This window comes from Micromys minutus (genome assembly GCF_963924665.1).
Source record: "Micromys minutus genome assembly, chromosome: 13".
Lineage (NCBI taxonomy): Eukaryota > Metazoa > Chordata > Mammalia > Rodentia > Muridae > Micromys > Micromys minutus.
In genome coordinates this window covers 20,034,296-20,055,183 of record NC_137982.1, presented here as the reverse complement: position 1 = coordinate 20,055,183, position 20,888 = coordinate 20,034,296, and the positions used below count along the sequence as shown (strand labels likewise).

Here is a 20,888-nt window from a genome sequence, read left to right as displayed (position 1 = left end):
GCTTTTTTTAAAGGAAAGCAAATTGACTCAGGGTCCCAACGCCCACCTTTAAAGTCGAGGCTGTATCATCGGTGGGGACATTTTAGAAATGAGGCTGTGAGTCTCAGTCATATCTCAGTAGAAGACAAGAGAAAGAGCAACCATGTCTCACCATCCCTTGAAGCTACCTTTGTGAGGACAGCAGAGGCGTGGCACAACACCTAGGTAGTGGCTGGTAGATGGCTGCACCTCTTTTATAGCTCCAGGACATTGCAAGCAGCAAGCACAGGAAAACAGTAGGGAGATAGTCTATCTTTGTTACAGCAGTGTTTTTTTTTTTTTTCACAGTTATACCACCATGCATTTCCATATTAGTGTGTCATGCTTCACAAAGTGTCATCACGTGCACAATTTTCTAGACTCCCGTGACAATCTTGGAAGCAGGGAACCCCTTATCATTATTTTTACCCATTTGAAGGAAGTTTCCTTGGGTGATAGACCAAGGCCACACAGCTGGTTACATGTTGGTGCTGGGACAAGAAGGCAAGTTGCAAGCTCGTAATTCTGTGAACTGCCTCTTTATTTCTATTGTTTCCAAACTACTGCAGGAAACAAGGGTGTATTGTTGGATTCTGGTAATTGATCAAATTGGTAGGCTTCTATAACTCAAATTAAGGGGATCCATGAAAGTAACAATCATCAAAACAATTTAAAATTAAGCATCTCCATCTTACTGCACAAAAATCCCCCCAAAATCCCAGGGAATTCCATTCTTTTACTCTGGACTTGTGTAGTCTAAATTTAGATTGCATTCTTTGCTGGGAAGTTGTATTATTATACATCTTTTTGAGTAGCCATTATTTTTCTGAAGATGTGCTTTCTTGCTGGGGCATTGCCACCAAATGGTCATGTGGTCTTTGCTAGGTCATTTGGCCTCAGTCTCCTGTGTTATCTCCTTTGTCACAAGTCACTAGCTGACTTTAGTGTTCCTCTAGGACAATTTTAGGCTTCTGTTTCTCTAGGTAACATAATTGTAAACTTCATAAAGAGATCACTGGAACTCTCTGTATTTTCCTAGGCTTACTGTATTGTAAGTATTTAATAAATGTTTGATAATGGTATTGAAGATCCTATTGGTATACTTAACTTGAGCGATTTATAGGAAATCATTGTTGACTGCCTTATTAACAATTAGCTGTCTATAATGTGCATATGTAATTTTCCTTTACATCAATATAACTTCAGCTCCTGCTGTAGATGAAGTATTGTCCCTTCATATCAGTTCTCTCGAATGCTAATACATCAGCCACTGATACCTTATTTATACCCTCACTGACAGAATAATGGGGAGAAAGAATCTAAGTAGGAAGAGGGGTTAGTTAGGTAACATTGTATAGGGCATCTTCAAAACAATAGTTCTGCTATTTCAAATGTCAAGCTAATTATCGGCAATGTTTAAATGCTATGATAGGCCATTTTTGCAAATGTTGAAATTTTCCAGCAGGTATGGACATTATAAAAATGTCACATTTTGCTAGTGTTCTTTTAGATGTCACCAGAATACAAAACTCTGAAAATAAAAGTTGTAACTGTGAAAAATAAGAAGAAACCATTACTTATCTTGCTTATGACTATAAAATTAATTGTCACATTGATACAACTTAGAGTACTGTGCACTTAGGAGAAAGAAGAGAAAGGATTTAATAGAATCTGGCAAGGTGAAAATAATGCTTATTATAGATCAACTATGCAACCTTTTAAATACAGGATTTTTAGCAATTCATATTCAGATATATCTTTCCAAGACTGCTTGCTACAAAGCAGATTTAAGCATCATCTTTCTACCCTTTGGTAACCCCATGTCACACATATAGTCCTAGAGCAAATGAAACTTTAATATGATTCCACATAAACAGTAAGCCGTGCCAATAATTCATATGCACTTCATATGCAAATAGTTTTATCTTATCCATCAATTATCCTGTAAATATCGTATGACTATGGCAAACCTCCCTATAATACTGCACCGTACCTGTATGTAATTATGAGAGCATTTTGCCAATGTGACTGTTTCACAGAATTGTAATTAATTCCTCGGAAGATTACTGTGAGAGGTTTGGATACTGATGCTGTTTTTGGACATTTATTACTGCTCTTTAGTTGGCTTTTTGCTGTGCCTCAGAGACAGATGTAAAATTAGTGTCTATTTTGAGCCAGCAAACAGTACATCTTCCCTCTTGTTCATTGAATTGTAGAGAGGGATTCTTTGGGCTCCTATGTCTTTGTGTCTTTTGAAGTAACTGTTTTGAGCTATCCACGTATCATCACTACATGTATAAAATTGTTTTGTTTATGCTTGGGGTAACATATATGACCCAATACAGTCACCAACCAGACTTTTTAAAAGTGCATAGAAGGATCCACAGTTTTAAATTTTAAAATTAGTTTACAGTGTAAGTTCAACAGACATGTACTCTTTAATATATTCTGCCCAGTGTCCTTCATTCAAAACCTAGACTAGTTGGGATGGTGAATGTCTTTAATCCAAGGAGAGCTAGGCAGGCAGATCTCTGTGAGTTCAAGGCCAACCTTGTCTATATAGTAAGCTTCAAACCAGCCAAGGCTACATAGTGAAACCTTGTCTTTAAACAAATAAAGTGTGTGGTTAGAAAAGATATGATTAGTTATTATATAAAATTAAATCTCTTATTTACAAATAAGTTTAAACGAAAGTAGGATTAAATCTACCATGTACTTGCCTTTCCATAGGAGGGAAAAACATTAGTTTTTTGATGAAAACTGTTTCCAAACTTTCTCTGGGAAAATCTACTGATTAAACTCGAGAGAAAATTCTAAGAACTCAAAAGTGGGGATAAAATGAAGAGACTGGGGTGCAATCAGTGGGTTATAATTTTAATCATCAGTACATCAACCCAAAAGAACAAAAAAATTAGTCTCATATGAATTCTGATACAAAATCTAAGTTTTTATGAATTACTTTACCTGGATTAACCTAAAGGCGCTGGAACATGGCACTCTGCTTCTCTAAGTGAATTGGACAGCAGTTTTTTATTTAGTTTAAAAGTCTTTACTAGTATTTGTGAGTGGAAACCCTAAAGGTTGTGAAGCATTGTTGGCCTGTGAAGGTGATGAATGTTGTACTCCTGACCCTATACGGTGAGACATGACTTCATTGCTTGTTTAGATTGTTCTGATATTTGGGACTCCTTAAGGGCTGTTCATAAATCATCTCTCCCTCCCTCCCTCCCTCCCTCTCTCTCTCTCTCTCTCTCTCTCTCTCTCTCTCTCTCTCTCTCTCTCTCTGTTCAGAAAATATTTCAATTGTATGGCTGCAGGAACAGTCACGTGTCACATGGGATATTGTAGTCCATGCAGAAAAAGACCTTAAAAGGCATGGGGGGTTTTTGCAGGATAAAGGCCTTTTAATGCCTGTCCAGCCTTAGATAATTTTATTCACTCCTTCTGGACCTTTCTTTATTCCTCCTGTGCCCAGAGATCAGTTTTTAGGAGATGGATTGAAAGCTTCCCAGGCCTTAGGAGCTTTTGTTGGAACACCCCCCCACCCCCTACTCTCTCTCTCTCTCTCTCTCTCTCTCTCTCTCTCTCTCTCTCTCTCTCTCTCTCTCTCTCTCTCTCTCTCTGCCCCTACTCAGTGTTCAGAAAATTTGTAAAGAAGCTTCTGCTTGTTGCTAAGAAATGGTTAAATCTCAGTCACCAGGGGAAAAAAGCGGCGCATTATTGATTGTACTAAGGTATATGTGGGCCACACAGCTAGAGCAGAGACGTTGGAATATCTCTCTTTTTGTAGATCTGAGGGCATTACCCAGCCTGAACTTGCCTAAGCCCTTGTGGTCACACCTCTTGAAAAGGTTTTGTTTCCCCCGTCAATTGGTATTCAAACCAGGTCAGCGGATTCTGTTTGCCCGGCTCTGCTGCCGTTTTCATTTTAATTTGCACCTGTTGTGCAGTTGTTCGGAAGGCAAGTGCAGACCCGCGGATTATACAAAGATCATATTATGAGCAGATATGCACGGTGTAATCTTTTTGTCCCCAGCCTCACATGACAAAAAAAAATCTCTCTCTTTTTGTTCCTTTTTTACTCCCTGGGAACCTGTCAAAGCAAACAGATATGACTGACTAAAATTTGTAACTAGACATGTTTCCAGAATTCTACAAAAGCATTATGAACCTGACACACAATCCTTTTCATTTTTTTCCCCTCCTTTTCCGCCACTTTTGTATAATCCGATAGCTGGCGAGAGCCACTTGAGATAGTTCAGTTGATAACTTAGCGCAGGATTGCTTTATTAGGCGCAGAGAAATCAAAATGAACCTGAAAATTGTTTGCGCTATTTTTTTTTCCAACTGGCTTTTTTCCCCCCTCTCTCTCTCCCTCTCTCTTTCTCTCTCCCTCTTGTTCCCATGATGTCATGGTTCTGACTTGTTTTTGTGTGTGTGTGTTTCTGGAGAGTTGGGTTAACAGTTCTTGGCAATCCTGTGTGTGCGTAACGGCTGGTGTGTTTCTCTAGCTGAGCTAATGCCCCGTGTTTATTACTCTAATCTTTCTTGTCTGGTGGTAAAGTGGACAATTTATGTACTAGCATGTAGGCCGAGAGCCTGTGAGGGCTGACTAATTCAGAAACAGCCACCTTCAATTGAGTTCACAGACCTTATTTACAGGCTGTCTATTTTAAGAAAAGCTGGTGAACATTGCAGGGACTGAGGGCTGCAAGAACAGCCCGCCTGCTCCTGTGAGTTATTTTAGCATTTCTGTTGGTCTTTCCCGTGTCACTTTGAAATCTTCTGTAATTATGACACTAGGAAGACATCTCAATAATAGTATTAATGGCCCAGAAGATATGGCTTTTCTTTGTTTTCTGCTTAAAATATTGGGACAGAAATGACCTTAGCATAGAAGAGTGAATACAAATTTCAGATTGTATTGGTTTGTCTATATGTCTGTGTATTGGGCAAATAGATGTGGGGGAGCAGAGAGAGAGAGAGAGAGAGAGAGAGAGAGAGAGAGAGAGAGAGAGAGAGAGAGAGAGATGTTTCTAGGAACAAAACCACAGTGAAATTACTGAAGTCATCTTGTATTTATAGTACAACCTTATATAGTAAACATGTCATGTCACTGGGCTAATAAAACTGTCAACTGTAGATCTATTTTATAAGTTTTTTTGTGAAGTGTGGAAAGTCCAAACTGCACTGTGTCTTATTATGTGTGCAGTATAAGCATAATTTAAGTGTGGGCACTTCTGTAGCTTTTTAAAATTTCTGTCGTTTTCGGTAAAATGTTGAAAATAAAAAGAGAACCCAGCTATAATAAAAATAAGAAATAAAATGCTGTACATGAAGGATATTGATTATGTTTTCCTGACATGGTTGAGTAATTCGGTTATGAAAATATTCATTATTCTCTCCTAAACCGAACGTTTGTGGGCACTGACACCTTCAAAGCAGCACTTTGAGCCCATCTCTGTATCTCTCCCTACAGTGGTGAACTATGACAACGTAGTGGACGCAGGCTCCGAAACAGACGAGGAGGACAAGCTTCACATTGCTGAGGATGACAGTCTTGCAAACCCTCTGGACCAGGAGACTAGTCCAGCTAGCATGCCCAACCATGAGTCCTCCCCACACATGAGCCAAGGTCTGCTACCAAGAGAGGAAGAGGAAGATGAGATAAGGGAGGGCGTTGTGGAGCACGGCTGGCATGGTAGTGAGATCCTTCAAGCCTCTGTAGACGGTCCAGGTAAGTGTCTGCAACTGTGTGGCCCCTTCCTGTTCCACCTGCAAGTCCTCTGTGCTGCTGAGCAGAACACCTGAGCCAAAATAGTTAGAATGTTTCCTTCCATTGATTGCCCTTCTAGAACAGAGAGCAGAGCTGTCACAGATTATGAAGTGATAGCAATGTGGTCACATTACAGCACTTGAATTTTAGAAAATGATTGTGTATCAGTTTCAACACAAGTTGGATATTACTCTAGTGTAACAAACACACAACAGGAAATACTTGTACATTTTCAATGTAAAAATCACAGAACACAAAATTTGTACTCTTATGACAGAAAGTATAAAGAAATACAAAAGCTTCTTTCTATCTCTTTCTGTCTCGTGTGTGTGTGTGTGTGTGTGTTGTGGTGTGTGTTTTATAGGAATCATGTATTATTTCAAACCACATAAAACTGTCAGTTTGGTGTACTTCATGCCTGACATTTTCTATTGTAACTCCCTTTATTTCTTCTATTCCATCTAAACACTCCTTTTTTTGTTAACTGTGAATATGATTTCACAGTTTTACCTGGTCAGGTAGCTCTTTTATTCTTTAACAGGTAAGTCCTCGATAATGATTCTTACTGTTTGACCGTGAACTTAAGTGGAGTGAAAGATGGTTCAGTGCCAACTGTCATAAAAGTAAAACGGGTCAGTTTCAGTCTGAAGCTTCCGATGTCACCGCACAAATGGAAATGCCTCAGCCAGAAATTCCCCTGTCGTGGAAGACATGATATGTTGACGAAAGTCCAAGGGCCTGCCTCAGAAGCTTCAGTGACTGTGAGAAGTTCCTTCTCCTCTAATTCAGACTGTGTCTCCTTCATCTCTAGTCTATGGCCTAGTAAGAATCACCATTATGTACCCACCTTGCTTTTTCTTTGACAATATAAATAACTTTATTGTTTTTTTAAATGTGTGTAGTGGGCCAGAGAGAGTTTACCTATCTGCTGTTGTGGTAGAGCAGGCTAGCATAACTGAACAGAAGCAGACCAATTGTTTGGTGTATGGGAAGGATAAAGAAATCAGGTCTACTGGTAAAGAAAAGTGTGTGTGTGTGTGTGTGTGTGTGTGTGTGTGTGTGTGTCTGTGTATGGCTGTGTCTGTGTGTGTGAGTGTATGTATGTGTCTATGTATGTCTGTGTTTGTGTGTGTGAGTGCGTGTTTGTGTGTGTCTGTGTGTGTGAGTATGTGTGTGTCTGTGTGTGTGACTGTGTGTGTGTGTGTATGTCTGTGTGTGTTTGTGTCTGTGTGTGTGAGTGTGTGTGTGTATGTCTGTGTGTGTCTGTGTGTGTGAGTGTGTGTGTGTGGCTGTGTGTCTGTGTGTATGTGTGTGTGTCTGTGTGTGTGAGTGTGAGTATGTGTGTGTCTGTGTGTATGAGTGTGTGTGTGTGTGTATGTCTGTGTGTAGGAGAAGACTAATGGCAATTTGACTGTGGTGTATTTGTTTCTCATTTTCCTAACACACTGTGCCAAGTTTGATATTCTTTCTGTTTCCAATTTTGCTTTCAGTGAAGGTTTCTTGAATCTCAGCAATCCCACACATAAACATTTATCGTTATATCCATTAAGACTTAAGGTTTTAGATTTTCAACTATGAGGGAGAACTCAGCCAAAGATGCTTGAAAGATAAATACGTTTAATTAGGGGCAGAGGATGATCATTAAAGGAAGTCTGACTGCTGCAGAAGTCATTAACAATCTTAAATGAAATTTTTATTTTTATGATGGCCATTTACATGTATAATAAGAGCCAATGATTCTTGGGAGCAGTGTGACAGAAACAGAGTGTGGCGAGAACTCATGTAAGACATACTATTTAAATGAGCTGGTGTTAGCTATTCATATTTGTTAATGAACTAGATATGCAGGGCTATAAGAACAAATGTTCTGATGCTTTAAATTTTAATATCTAGAAATCAAGGGTAAGGACCAATTACCAGAATTTTCACCCTTAAAGGAATAATTAATAACAATATAATAAATGTACAGCTTCAAACTTCTTTTTTAAAAAGTTTAATTAAAAAGAAAGGAAGGAAGGAAGGAAGGAAGAAGGAAGGAAAGAAAGAAAAAAGAAAGAAAGAAAGAAAGAAAGAAAGGAAGAAAGGAAGGAAGGAAAAAAGAAAAAAAATATCGATAGTTGAGAAACAGCCAAAGCAGCACTGTCAGGCCGCAGTAATCTGTGGCTGAAGCAGCTTTTTTGTATTGGTCAGGGATCATAATTTCCAGCATCTCCATGTGCAATGATTCATATGCATGCCTTCTGCACCCTGCTGTCACCTGTAGTTAATGGGGACAGTGATGTAAGTGCTCTTACCTTTACAGTAAATAAACAAGCATTCTGGACTCAAAAAGTCAAATACAATGTAAACCCTAATCTCTTTAGGCTGTTTAGAACAAGAGAGTGACCCAGCTATTACCTGTCTGGTTCTGATGATTAGTGATGATTTACTGTTCTTTTTTTTTTTTTATGATTGTTCTAAAAGTGCTCTGATGTGGTGCCTTGATGTCTAATGAAAAGAAATTAGTCTTAAAACGCTCTTCATTGTTTATCCTGACTTGCAGATAACACATTTTTCTCCTGATAAAATATTTTTCTTATTTATTGTTCAAAACACACACTATAGACAATAATTCTAATTCTGGTGTGTTTTATTTAGGACTGTTTTCTCCCCGGTGCCTGGCTGTCTGCAGTCCTACCTCAGCACATAGCTTTCCCCTGAGATAAGCCCCTCTCCTTTGCTCTTTCTCCCCTCGCTCTGCAGTTTGTCTGCAGGATGCAGGTTTTGCACCAAAGAGTGAAACGGAGTTCTTACTGTGTCTTTCCGGTCCTAGCACAATCAAAGTTTTGTGTTTGGAGCTGTCCTTGACATTCTTTCGTCCCACAATGGGGTGGACACAGTGTGCTGGAAACCATGACATCATTATCATGGACACAGACTTAAATAAATCACCTGCGTCTCAGCCTTGTTCTGCTTATTCAAGGATTCTTCATACTACGGAAGAAAGTGTTCTTTATTTTTACAGATACACCCTTTAGCCCCAAGGGGGACTGGAAAGTGCAAACTTTTACAAGTGTTTGAAAAATAAATAATACTGCGTGGTTTTAGACACAGTAATGCTGAGTCAGAGGTGTCTTGGAAAAGGTTAAGCATAGGAAGGAAGCCAGTGAAGCTTGCCTGTTTCTAGAGGGGTGGTATTCCTAAAGCGCTATCATTATGTCTTCTTGGATATGGAGTCACATGGACCCGAACACCTGAGAGGACCCAGTGACTCATCTTACTAGAATGAGCTTAATAGTCTAAAACAAAGGAGGCTGGGCTCAGCAAGTCAGCTGGAACAAACACATTCCAGGTGAACGTGGCACTGTCACCTCCGATCAGAGTGCAACCCTTGCTAAAAGATTATAGAGCTGGACAATGCACAAAGAGCCTACTATGCGGCTGTGCAACTGACATTTATGAATTTGGGAAGCAGCCAACTATTGTAACTTCTCTTCGCTCTTTATAAGAAAAGAACAACGAGAAAGGATGTCAGCAGAAATAGTAAAAGTTACCACCATTAAGGAAAGAAGTAAAATAAAATAAATAAATAAATAGCTGTTAACTGGTTTCCCCTCAGTGACTCAGTGTGCTCTGAGATAGAAATCTTATGATTCTTGTGACTCTTGGCTACCGGAAGTCATGTGAGAGGTGTGAGGACAAGAGGCACAGAAGCTATATTTATATCTAGTACTGAACTCAGACATACCTGCTTTGTTTCTTTCGGTGACCAATAAAAATACCAAAAGGGGCTTCCCAAAACATTGATTACTACAATTGACAGTACACTATTGCTGTGTCTTGGACTTCTAAATGCTTCATGCAAACTATCCCTGTGAAAATATTCCTGGAATAAAGGAGGTGCCTAGGGTCAGGAGTTAATTTGAAGTGTGTGCACAGTCTAAATAAATATTATTAAAATTTTTGAATATTTTTAAAGAGTGGCATTAAATTAGTCTCTCCGTCTCTCTGTCTCTCTGTTTATCTGCCTGTCTCTCTGTCTCTGTCTCTCCCTTTCACTCTGTGTGTGTGTGTGAGAGAGAGAGAGAGAGTGTGTGTGTGTGTGTGTGTGTATGTGAGTGTGTGTGAGTGAGTGTGTGTGTGTGTCTGAGTGTGTATGTGTGTGTGTGACTGTGTGTGTGAGTGAGTGTGTGTGTCTAAGTGTGTGTGTGTGAGTGTGTATGTGAGTGTGTGTGTGAGTGTGTGTGTGAGTGTGTGTGTGAGTGTGTGTGTGAGTGTGTATCTGATAGGAACATGCTCTTTCAGCTTTGATTCCACATACAGATAGATTCAATTTCGCTGTAACGTTTTCTAACAACTGTTTTTCCACCACAGTAGTGCATTATGTGATAAACAAAAAATGATCAGGATACATCTGAGAGTTCAACTTACAGTTCCTCGTGTTGCAAGTGAAGGGATTCCAGTACAGAAGTCCTTCCTTGGGTCCTGGGCTGCGCTCATTAGTATTGTACTGTGCAACTATAGCTTTTGAAAGTCCATGTTATGTTTGTTTATTTGAAATATTTTTAACTGGCAGCCTGCCTTGCTCTGCCCTCCCACATACTCTATAATATAGTACACAGAGAAAATTTCCATTTTTCTCCTTTATTTGAGAGTATTACCATTTTCAAAAATGGCCTTTAATCATTCATGAATTTCCACCTTCTACATTACAGATTTTCATCTTAATTAAAACATTGAGCTACTGTTTTCTCTATATTTTTTCATCAGGAAATGAGTGTGATTGCCTGTGGAGGCATAAATGCTCAAAACAAAAAGCTATTTATAGAAATGGAGGGGCATGAGATGTAGACTTTAGAAATTTATGTAAAACAGTCGATGGATATTTTTAATACATCTGGGATGTCAGTTTGTAAAACTAAGCATTGCAAGTTATGACAGCGGAATTGGGGATATGTAAAAGGATGCCTGCCTATACTAACTCCACCCTAGCTCTACCGTGGAGACGACCATGAGAGAAAAATGAAAGATTCTGGCTTGCCACTAAGCACCCAGAGTCAGCAGCTACTGTGTCTTCGTAAGTTCGCATACTACGTCACATTTGACTCAACTCTTACTGAGAAACATAACGTCTCCCCCTGTTTGTCACTAGAACTGCCACCAGAAGAAAAGCCCTTCGTTTGCTTCAAATAAGCACCTCTGTTTTTCACAGCTTGCAGTAACGCTTAAAGTAAATAAGTTCTTGTGCAGCTTGCACTGTTGAATTCATTCAGTTGCCTGAACAAAGCTATTGTTTAGAGGTTTACAACAAGCCTTTCTGTTTCCCCTGAAAGACTCCTCCTTGTTCCTATGTTTGGCATGCTTAGAATAGTAAGCCTTTCTATAATTTTCAAATGCTAAAGATAATTTTTTCCCCACAGAAGAAATGAAGGAAGATTATGATGTTATGGGGCCAGAAGCCACGATCCAGACCACAATTAACAATGGTACAGGTAAGTTACATTTACATAGCAACATAATGTTTGTTCTGTGTCATGTGGGTTTCCTGAAGCTGATAAAACACAGACCCATCCATTTGCACTTCTATGATGAAGAAGAAGTTAGACTTCAGAGGTCTGGTTTTGTTTCAATTTTGAATTTACCATATGGCTTATTTTATTAAGCAAATTTGTCTTCCATTCTTATACTCTTACTTTTCTCTAAAGCTCAGGAATATTGAATTTTATGAATGGACCCTTTCACAGCATGATTTGTATGACTTCCTAGTTTTAACTTGTACTTTAAAAATAATATTAAAATCATAATATGCTGGTCTTATCTGTCATTGAGAATTCAAGTGATATGATGTAATACGAATAGCAAAATATCTTTCCCAAATCCAAATTTCCATAAACATTCCTTATAAAACTTAATCATTTAATTTCTCTCAAATTCTCTCTTCACTTTTAAATCTCTGCATCTTCTAGAGGCTAGAGGTATCAAACAATATTTCTCAGACAGACTTTTAAACAAGAATTAACAATTCACTTTAATAAATAAAACTGCTGGATAACGACTCAGGAGACAGTAGGCAGTGTTTTATTTGGCTCGGCTGTTGCTGGAGAAGGGAAGTTAAGGGTGACGTTCTATAGACTCCCCCAAACCCCAAACAACAAACATCTCTTCTCACAGCACAAGGTGACATAAATCCACGCTGTGAATATCTTTTCCTGTATGGCACTACCCTTGTGTCCCACAGTCCTCCACACCGCTGTAACACCATTACAAACGTTAGCCCAGTCCCCAGCACAAAGTCAGTCCCTGAAATTAAACAATAACGAAAGTCACGTAACTGTCTTCCTTCAACGTGCCAATGAAAAAGGTGGGCACTTTTATATGGCTTCAGAAGTGTTTTAATTAAGATGACATTCACATGTCCCTTAAGTTTATATGTGTCATAATAAACCGCTCAGGCTGTTTGCACATACACTTATTAATAACCTAAGAGGCATGGGCTCACTATCTTGGGTGTAAGGTAAGCAAAACAATTTTTGAAAAACTCCTGTTTTTACTCATTTGAATAATGTCAAATTGAATTCAAAACTGAAAGTATACAACCATGTGGTTCTAGAAAAATCGTAGACCAGAGCACCGATAATTTCTAGATACAGCTTCAATAATACCTAGATTACAACCTTAGGCAAATCAGTTATCCTCCTGGGAACTCAGATTCCACATCTGTATTATGCATATGTTGAGCTAGTTGACTGCTCAGAATGCTTCTAGTTTTAATATTCTATGTTGCTGAGATACTGTTTCTATAAAAATAAAAAGCCAAGTGATTTTATGTAAAATATAATAATAATATACCCTAAATTAAGGACTCTCCAAAAACTCCCAGTTTGTGAGCTTCAAGATGGCTTCAGGTTCCTTTAAAGAAAAATGTTGTCTTGGGTTCAAGCAGTCATGACAGCTGATTTTATTTCTTTCCTGACCACGGAAAGTACGACAATGTGACAATTTTGCATTCATTTTATATACCTGAGTCTAATGTGAGGGTAACAAAAAGTTACTCAGATCCAGGAGGTTTAAAAATCAATTTTGAACACCTTTTCACTGGGCTTTAAGATCCCTTTTCTCCTAATACTCAGTGCTTCTTAGGTTTCATATGTATTCAGTCAATAAATAAATCAATACATGTTCATTGAGGGTTTTTAATACAGTCCCTGTTGTGTGCATGCATAGGAAAAGATGAGGAAAGATGACCAAACCATGATTATTATTTAATTTCGGAGAAATGCCTAATTCACATGAAAAAATAATAAACAGTAAGTGAAAATATGTGATAAATCAAAACCACAATTATATGAATTACAGAGATAGACAAGATCCTATAAAGTGGAAATTTGTTTAGGTTTTATGAAGGAAGTTGGATTTGAACTAAGTACATTTGCAGTGGTCCAGAAGGGACAGGGAAGGAGGAGTTGGAATATATGTGTTAAATAGAAAACATAGTATCTAGGTAGAGGATAATGGGTGAACAGATTTAAATTAAGGGGAATTTATGGGAAATAAAGTTGTAAACTGAAGACAACAGTTAGAGAATATAGGGAAAGTGTAAGAAGAAAGAGAAATTGGTCGTGTTGTATTGTTACAATGTCTCAGGGAAATCAGACTTCATAGCCATGTGAACCACTGTTCTTATACAGCCATAAAGTGATTTTTAAAAATGTTTGTCCTGGGCAGTAAACCGAGGAATTTTCAACAAGACTTCTTAATAACTAGGTGGTATAGGTAAAGTAGGCAAAGAGGACATGTGGTGTGTGTGTGTGTGTGTGTGTGTGTGTGTGTGTGTATGCACACGCATATTGATATTTGATATTTCTGGATCTATTCATCTTTGAGAAGATCTTGAACCAGACTGCAAACAGTATTTTCATGTACAAGTTATATATACAAGGAAGTATATATGTGTATGTGGAGAAGTATAGGTTATTTCATTTTTAATTGAAAACTAAGGGTGGAGAAGGCATGAGAGTCACACAAATATATCCAGGTGTATTTATAGCTCTCTGAGACTTAGAGAAAAGAGCAGATCTATTCAGAGAGGTAGAGAGTTGAGAATGGGCCTCTTCGAAGGTGGAAAGAAAAATCAAATTCCCTGGAAGAAAAACGATTACAGGGAGAGAGAAAAAGAAAATTTTCCTGAAGCAAAGAAAGGTTTTATAAAGGTGAAAATGACCAACTTAATTAAAAGCTTCAAATAATAAACTGCTAAGCAAGTGCGCGTTGGACGTGATGATTCGAAATTTACTGGCACTTCTCAACTTGTGACTTATTCCTCTAGGAGAATGAGTGAGCTGGGTTTCTTTCTTCTCAGACTTCAATTTAGTGTATTTTAATGGTAGCATATGTTTTGTATTAATTAAAATTGAAATAATGTGCCTTTTCTGCTGAATTTTGTCTGTCTGTCTGTCTGTCTGTCTGTCTGTCTTGAGTCTGAATATCCAGGCCAGGCTGGCTGCATAGTCACCAGGATGACCTTGACTCTATTTACCAAGCACAGAGATGACAGGCACATATGGTCATGTCTGGTTCTGCCTCTCTCTTCTTTCATGTCATCCTGTGTTTGAACTCTGGGTGCCCTTCATGCCAGGCAAACACTTTACCAACTGAAATACATCTCCAGCCCCTGAAAGTTCTACTTAGTACACCACCCTTTTCCTCTTCTCCGGAGTCACGATCTACCCACATAATGTTCTAAGACAGCCAGGCCTATGCACAGAGAGACCCTGTGTGAAAACAAACGATCAATCAATACGGGTGTCATAACTATTATCTTCTTCCACATCAGTTCCTCCTTAACTTCTCTAGAAAACAAAAATGTATTTTTAAAAATTGTGTATGTATGCTATTCATGTACTCATTAGTGTGCATGTGCACACACAAATGGGAGTGCACACATGTACATGATCATGTTTAGACAAGGGTCCATACTGGTATGATTGCTCTCTACCTTAAGCTTTAGACCTGAAGCTCACTAATCTAGTTAGACTGACTGGCCCACTGGGTTCTGGTATCTACTGCTGTCTGCCCTCACTCCTTAAGCACTGGAGTTGTGTAAGCACATGTGGCCACACCTGGCTTTTCACAAGGGTACTGGAGATCCCAAATCGAGCCGTCTCTGTTGGCTCTCCCTATACAATATAGAACAAATAAACCTCTTTTTAGTTTCTGGGCTGGTTCCGTGTGTGTGTGTGTGTGTGTGTGTGTGTGTGTGTGTGTGTGTGTGTGTGTGTGTGTGTATGTATGTGATATGAGGGGGTGAAGGCAAAAACAAGGTCTCACAATGTTGCCTTAGCTGGCCTGGAACTCACTATGTAGACAAGGCTGGCCTGGAGCTCACTATATAGGCCAAGGCTGACCTTCAAGTCATAGAGCTGCACCTGCCTTAGCCTCACCCGTGTTGGAAATACAGAAGTGTCATCAGGTCTAGCTATTCCAGCATTTTTACATGGGTTCTGGGGATCAACCTCAGGTCCTTGTTTGCATGATTAGCACTGTACTGACTGAGTCACATCTGCAGCCATTGAGGCAATTTTGAAAACCTTTGACATCCTGGAACATTGTACATCAAATTGAACAACTCCATCCATTGTTCTCTGTAGCATTTGAGGTTCCAGTAACGAAAGCAAGTTAGGAGGGCTATTAGTAACTACCTGCCCTATCCAATAAGTCTTCTCACCCCATCTTTAGCTTGCATCCTTAAATTAATTATAGAAGAGGAAGGTTAAATAGTATTCATATATAATGATAAAGCTGTCAACTTTTTTCATTGTTTCACTACTGACTACCATCAGGATTCATTTTTTTTCTTCAGCCTGAATAGTCATCAATAAACAAACACTCTTTTCTTTTGTTGTTCATCTCAAACAGAAAGAATTTAAACTAATACTTAAGTTTTTTAAAACTTTTAAAAATGCAATATTTAATATGTGCCCTTAAAGATCATAAACTTCTTTTGAGCAATTGAGGGGAGTCATAATAACAGGGAGACAAAATTTGCAAATAAATGATTGTTTCTTCAGTAGTCATTTATTGAGGCCCTACTAAGTGTAAAGGTATTTTGTTCAGCATCGTAGAGGAAGCAATGAGCACAGAGTAATCAGATGAGTAAAAAAAAAAAGACACATGGATGAGGAATGTGTGTTAAATATTTAACACAATATTGATATAATATTTATTCATTGCTCATCAGTATTATTATTTTTACTTATAATATATATGCATTAAATCACTTCATTTGAAGTACAGTGTACTATTTAGGCCCGAGGGCAAACTAAGTATTGTATATTGCAGAGTTTCATGATAGAGAACTGGGATTATATAATAATAGAGCTATTATATCTAGTTAGAGCTAGAGCAATAGAGGGATGCTTGAACATCTCCAGGCAAGTTCTCCAGGAGAGCTTCCTGTGTGCAGAGAATCATAGGAAGGCTGGAAGGTTGGACATGGGAGAGGAGGCTGAGGAAGGTCTCAGAAGAGCCCAATGGTAGCAGTGTTAATGTCTTAGCGATGTGATCAGATAGGAAAATGAGATTTGAAATGGATTAACCAAATTAAGTTGTGCCTGGGATCTCTATCACATAGCTTGCATTCTTGAAGTGGACAGGAAACAAAAAGATCTTCAGTTACCATCAAACAAGTAAGGGTACAGATGAAATTTCAAGTAGAAATGGAGAGTAATTGCTGTGGACAGTGTATAAATTCAGTCATCGTCAAGAAAAAAATATTGTTTTTGACAACATAGCCTGAGATTAAGCATATAAACATTTACATTTCTTTACACATCTTTGGCGCTGTAGCAAAAACGTAGATAAGACAGGAATACCTCTTAGTGTGTAAAGTAAGAATGAACTTAGGTGAACTGAGGCCAACCTGTGCTACACAATAAGTTTAAAAATCTGCCTGAAAGAAACAAACAAAATTCTTCAGAAACTTTATAGAGACTGAGGGTAGATGCTAAGTTTATTTTTCTCCATCGTCCCCTTAACACGCATAGTACTTTATGTAGTGCTGGTAGTTAATAAGCAGGTCATATGTTGAGTTAGAGAATGAATTAATGATGAATGAACTTGTAAAACAGGGAACAGTGGTTTGGATCAGCAGTGTGAATTAAGAAGTAGTTTGACCCAGCCTCTTTGCTCTGTGTATCAAGAAAGATGCAAGCAGGCAGGGCTCTGAGGAAAAAGTCTATGAGGGATGGGATATTACCAAGGGCTGACACAAGTTCATTTAATCTGAAGAAGTGGAGCACATGTAGGAGGATGTCATTAAGCATGTAGGGGGAAAACAAGTAGTTTGTGAAATAGGAAAGCAAAACGAAGCGTGAATGAATCTCCTTTTTGGTCTCTTACTCTATGTTCGGTTTAAGACATATTTTCTTTTCTATGCACTCGGAATATCCAATAAAATAATCACTCATAATAATTTATCTTTGCAAGATGCTTCCAAGAAGTTATGATTTATCGAGTGCATTTATAACTTGATTAAAACCAAGAAATATTGAAATTAGGAAAATACAGTCCTTATATATTAAATAGAAAGGTTAAAAGTCTCTAGGACAGAACCTGAAAATTTTTTTCTTCTCCCCGTTGTCCTGGTTTGCTTTCTGTTGCCATAATAAACAGCACAAGCAAAAGCAACTTGGAGGAAAAATATGTATTTACCTTCCAGGCCATAGCCCATCACTGAGAGAAGCCAAGGCAGCCAAGATAGGAGCTTGGAGCAGAAACCAGCAGAGGACTGCTGTTTACTGGCTTGTTTTCGGGCTCACATTCAACTTCTTTACTTATACACCTCAAACTCTCTTGCCTGGGGATGGTGCCATGGTGGGCCAGGTCATCCTACAGGAATTAGCAATTTAGGAAATGCCCCACAAACATGCCTATGCGTCAATCCTTCAACTGAGGTTTCTTCTTCCCATGTTGTGTCAAGTTGACATCCAACTAATATTAGCCATGATGACATGCAGTAACTCAATCTGGATAACCATAGAAAAAGAGAAAAAGAAAGAAAGAAAGAAAGAAAGAAAGAAAGAAAGAAAGAAAGAAAGAAAGAAAGAAAGAAAGAAAAAGAAAGAAAGGGCAAGGAAAGAAATAAACGATATAAGATTCATGAAGGTAGGGACACTTTTAGCAAATAAGTAAATTTAAATTTGCAAAATAATCTATGGACATAAAGAGAAGGAATAATTTAATATCATACACCACTAAAGCTGACATTTTAATTGGCTTTTTTTATACTAACATTATAGTGTAATAATGTGGCATTTAGAATTATTCATGTCCTTGTGATCTTTTCAGCATCTAGGTCCTTTTCAAATGTTATCAAATCAGGCATGATAAACAAAAACTACAGAGATAGAGCCTTTACCTCTCATGTTGCATCACTGTGATGAACTTGAAAGAACAATAGGCCAGGAGTCCAGAAACGTGATGTCTGCCTCCAGGACTTCTAGAAACGTCTTTTGTAACTGTGTGAATCATTAGCCTCACTACATCTTGGTGGCATCAGCTTGTTAAATGAGACAATTAGGCTAGAAATGTTGGGCTTTCCTACCCTCACCCTTTCTTCTCGTGAAATTGTGTTTGGAAGCACAGTTTAAAAGAATAAAAACTGGAGTGATATGTGGGAGCAGAAGTCCTGCTCAGCCTTCATGATACGCCATGGCCTGTAATGGGTCCCTTTGCTGCCCTGTCTTTGGATTTCATTTTTGATCATTTTAAGAACTATAAACAAGGTACTCTACAGTTCCGGTTTTCCCCTGACCTGACAGCAGAGTATGAGTTTGTAGGAAGATTACTACAGAATCATATAAGGGACTTACATTCCACTAAAACAACGGTTCAGTCCAGATATATAGGACCAGTGTTCTCATAGCAAATGGACCCTCAGTATAATCCAGACCTACCGTGGAAATCTCATCTGAACCAACCCCACAGTAGTGAGACTCCTCTAACGGGGTTAAGATAAGGCTTTATGTTCTTTGTGGTTTAATAGCCCCAACCTCCTCTTAGTTCTCCTACAAGAAATTTTAATTAAAGGTTGAAATTTTTTAGCTTTTTTTAATAATAAGGTCGGAGGCCATGCAGGTTTGAACATCAGGCATCTCCCAGCATAAGGGGAGAGAACGTGAAGTGTTTGCAAACATGCAGGAGAGGAGAATTTAGTTAGAACTCAAGTACCCAAAAGGAGGACACACACGATCACACGACTCCTCTGCTACTCACACAGTCATGCTACAGCAAAGCAAGACATTTTCTTCTAGTTTGTCTTGGTCACGTTTCCTAAGGCCGGGAAGCTTTTGTCATTCAATCAGACATCTGTCATAAAAATAATGAGTTTGATATGTTTTAGTAAATTTCCTACTTTCAAAAAAGCCCCAATGACAACAAAGAAGAGTAGGAGCACAGGACAGGTTGGACAGGAATTGTCAGGGATAGACCATCCCAGCTGTATACTTGGAAGAGGGAAATCCTCCTGGATCATGAGTGCTGGGTTTCATGAGCTTGGTCTGTGGATAGAAGCAGCCATCTCAACTGCACAGCAAGAGTTCCCACAAGAAATGACCACTCCTCGCCTCCTTCAGTCATTCAACAAATATTTAATAAGCAGTTTTCCTTGTGATGCCACCTGTGGTTTCCAGGCACCTCCAAAATACTTTTTCTTAATTGTCCTGTGTGGTTCTTCCACCAGAAATCTGTGTTATTTTGACTTTTTAATTGAAAAAAATACAGATGGAACTCTCTAGACTCACCCAGGGAATACATAACAAATTGATTATGGCAATTAATTCAAAGTATATATTCGCTGCTGTGATTTTAAGGATATCCAAGGAGGCACATGCTGGTTCTTTTCACAGGTGAGAAAATTAAGGACCAAACCCAAAATAAGTAGTCCAAATTGGGAGTCCCAGGCTCCAAGTTTGATGTGATCTTTCAACTACCCAGTTCTAGATGTGTTCTAGACTTTCCAGTAAGTACTGGAGACACATGAGCCACACCTCTATCAGCTTGCATGCATGGAAGAGAAAGATTACATGTGCTGTGAAAAATTAAAGGGTTCACATTTGCAGATGGTATCCAGAAAGCAAAGGGGAGAAGTGCAAACTCAGGCTAAAGTGCTCGGGAGGCACCCCGATGTGAAGTGATTCCATTATATTACTCAGAACCATGCTGTGGGTGCAGTAGGAAACAGAAAAGAGAGCCCTATTAGCAGAGGTTCTTAAGTTATACAAAATGTTCTCTACGGCCTGGTAAAACACAGACTGCTGACTCTGGAGTGGGCCCTGAGAACTTGCATTGCTAATGAGTTCCCAGGTATATATATATTGACCCTGACATGCAAACCAAACCTTGAAAATCAATGACCATCCAAAGCAAACACTGGCTGTTTCATGGCTTTCTATGAAAGGAGAGGATGAACTGCTGAGCGAAGTCACTGTCTTAAACCCAGCAATGCTAATTCCAGATAGTTAGATTCCATGGTTAAGGGAAAGATGAACACATTTTGTTTAGCTAGGGAATTAAAAGTCAATACACCGCTTCATTTTGTACTGCTGCACAGCAAAGTCATTCAAAGGTTACTGTAAGCCTCCTGATCTTGATATTCACAACCCTATCATACAAAATCAAACTTTAAAATTAGCCAGCATCCAGGACTGGGTTACTTCCTGCTGTGGAGAGAAATATTTGATCTTGCAGACTGCTACAAATTCCCACCTCCCATTCATTCTTCACCTCTCTCTTCTAAAGCTTTTAGCATGAATCTCTCACTGGTATTTGAACATGCTCCCCAAGAGAAGGCCATATAAGAGAAGGGGTGGAGAGACCACCAAGATGCCTAATTCTCTGTATGAGAAGAAACTTCTCTGTTGCTCTTGACGACCCTTCTCTGGCTTTATACATGCCTTGATAGCAAGCAGTCAGAGGCTCTGAAAAGCTGCCGAGTGGCTGTGCCTCAGGAAAAAGACCATCCCCCTCCCTCCCAGCTTTTAGATATCTGGTGCCAATATATGTATGCTGGTATTTATTTATTTCTCAGCTTTATACAAAGTAGTTGTGAGAATTCATA

The 20,888-nt window shown here is 38.8% G+C and overlaps 1 protein-coding gene across 2 annotated transcripts in view; it reads left to right on the top strand.

Annotated features, from left to right (window-relative positions):
• The window catches only part of ZEB2 (zinc finger E-box binding homeobox 2), a 126,006-nt gene that overhangs the window by 83,314 nt on the left and 21,804 nt on the right, over positions 1-20,888 (top strand). The window contains exons 3-4 of one of the 2 annotated variants that reach the window (XM_080927256.1): positions 5,498-5,755; positions 11,194-11,265. In XM_080927256.1, the coding sequence (XP_080783382.1) occupies positions 5,498-5,755; positions 11,194-11,265 (330 nt within the window). The remainder of the gene's footprint in view (positions 1-5,497; positions 5,756-11,193; positions 11,266-20,888) is intronic. The other variant, XM_080927255.1, reaches the window with a different exon arrangement.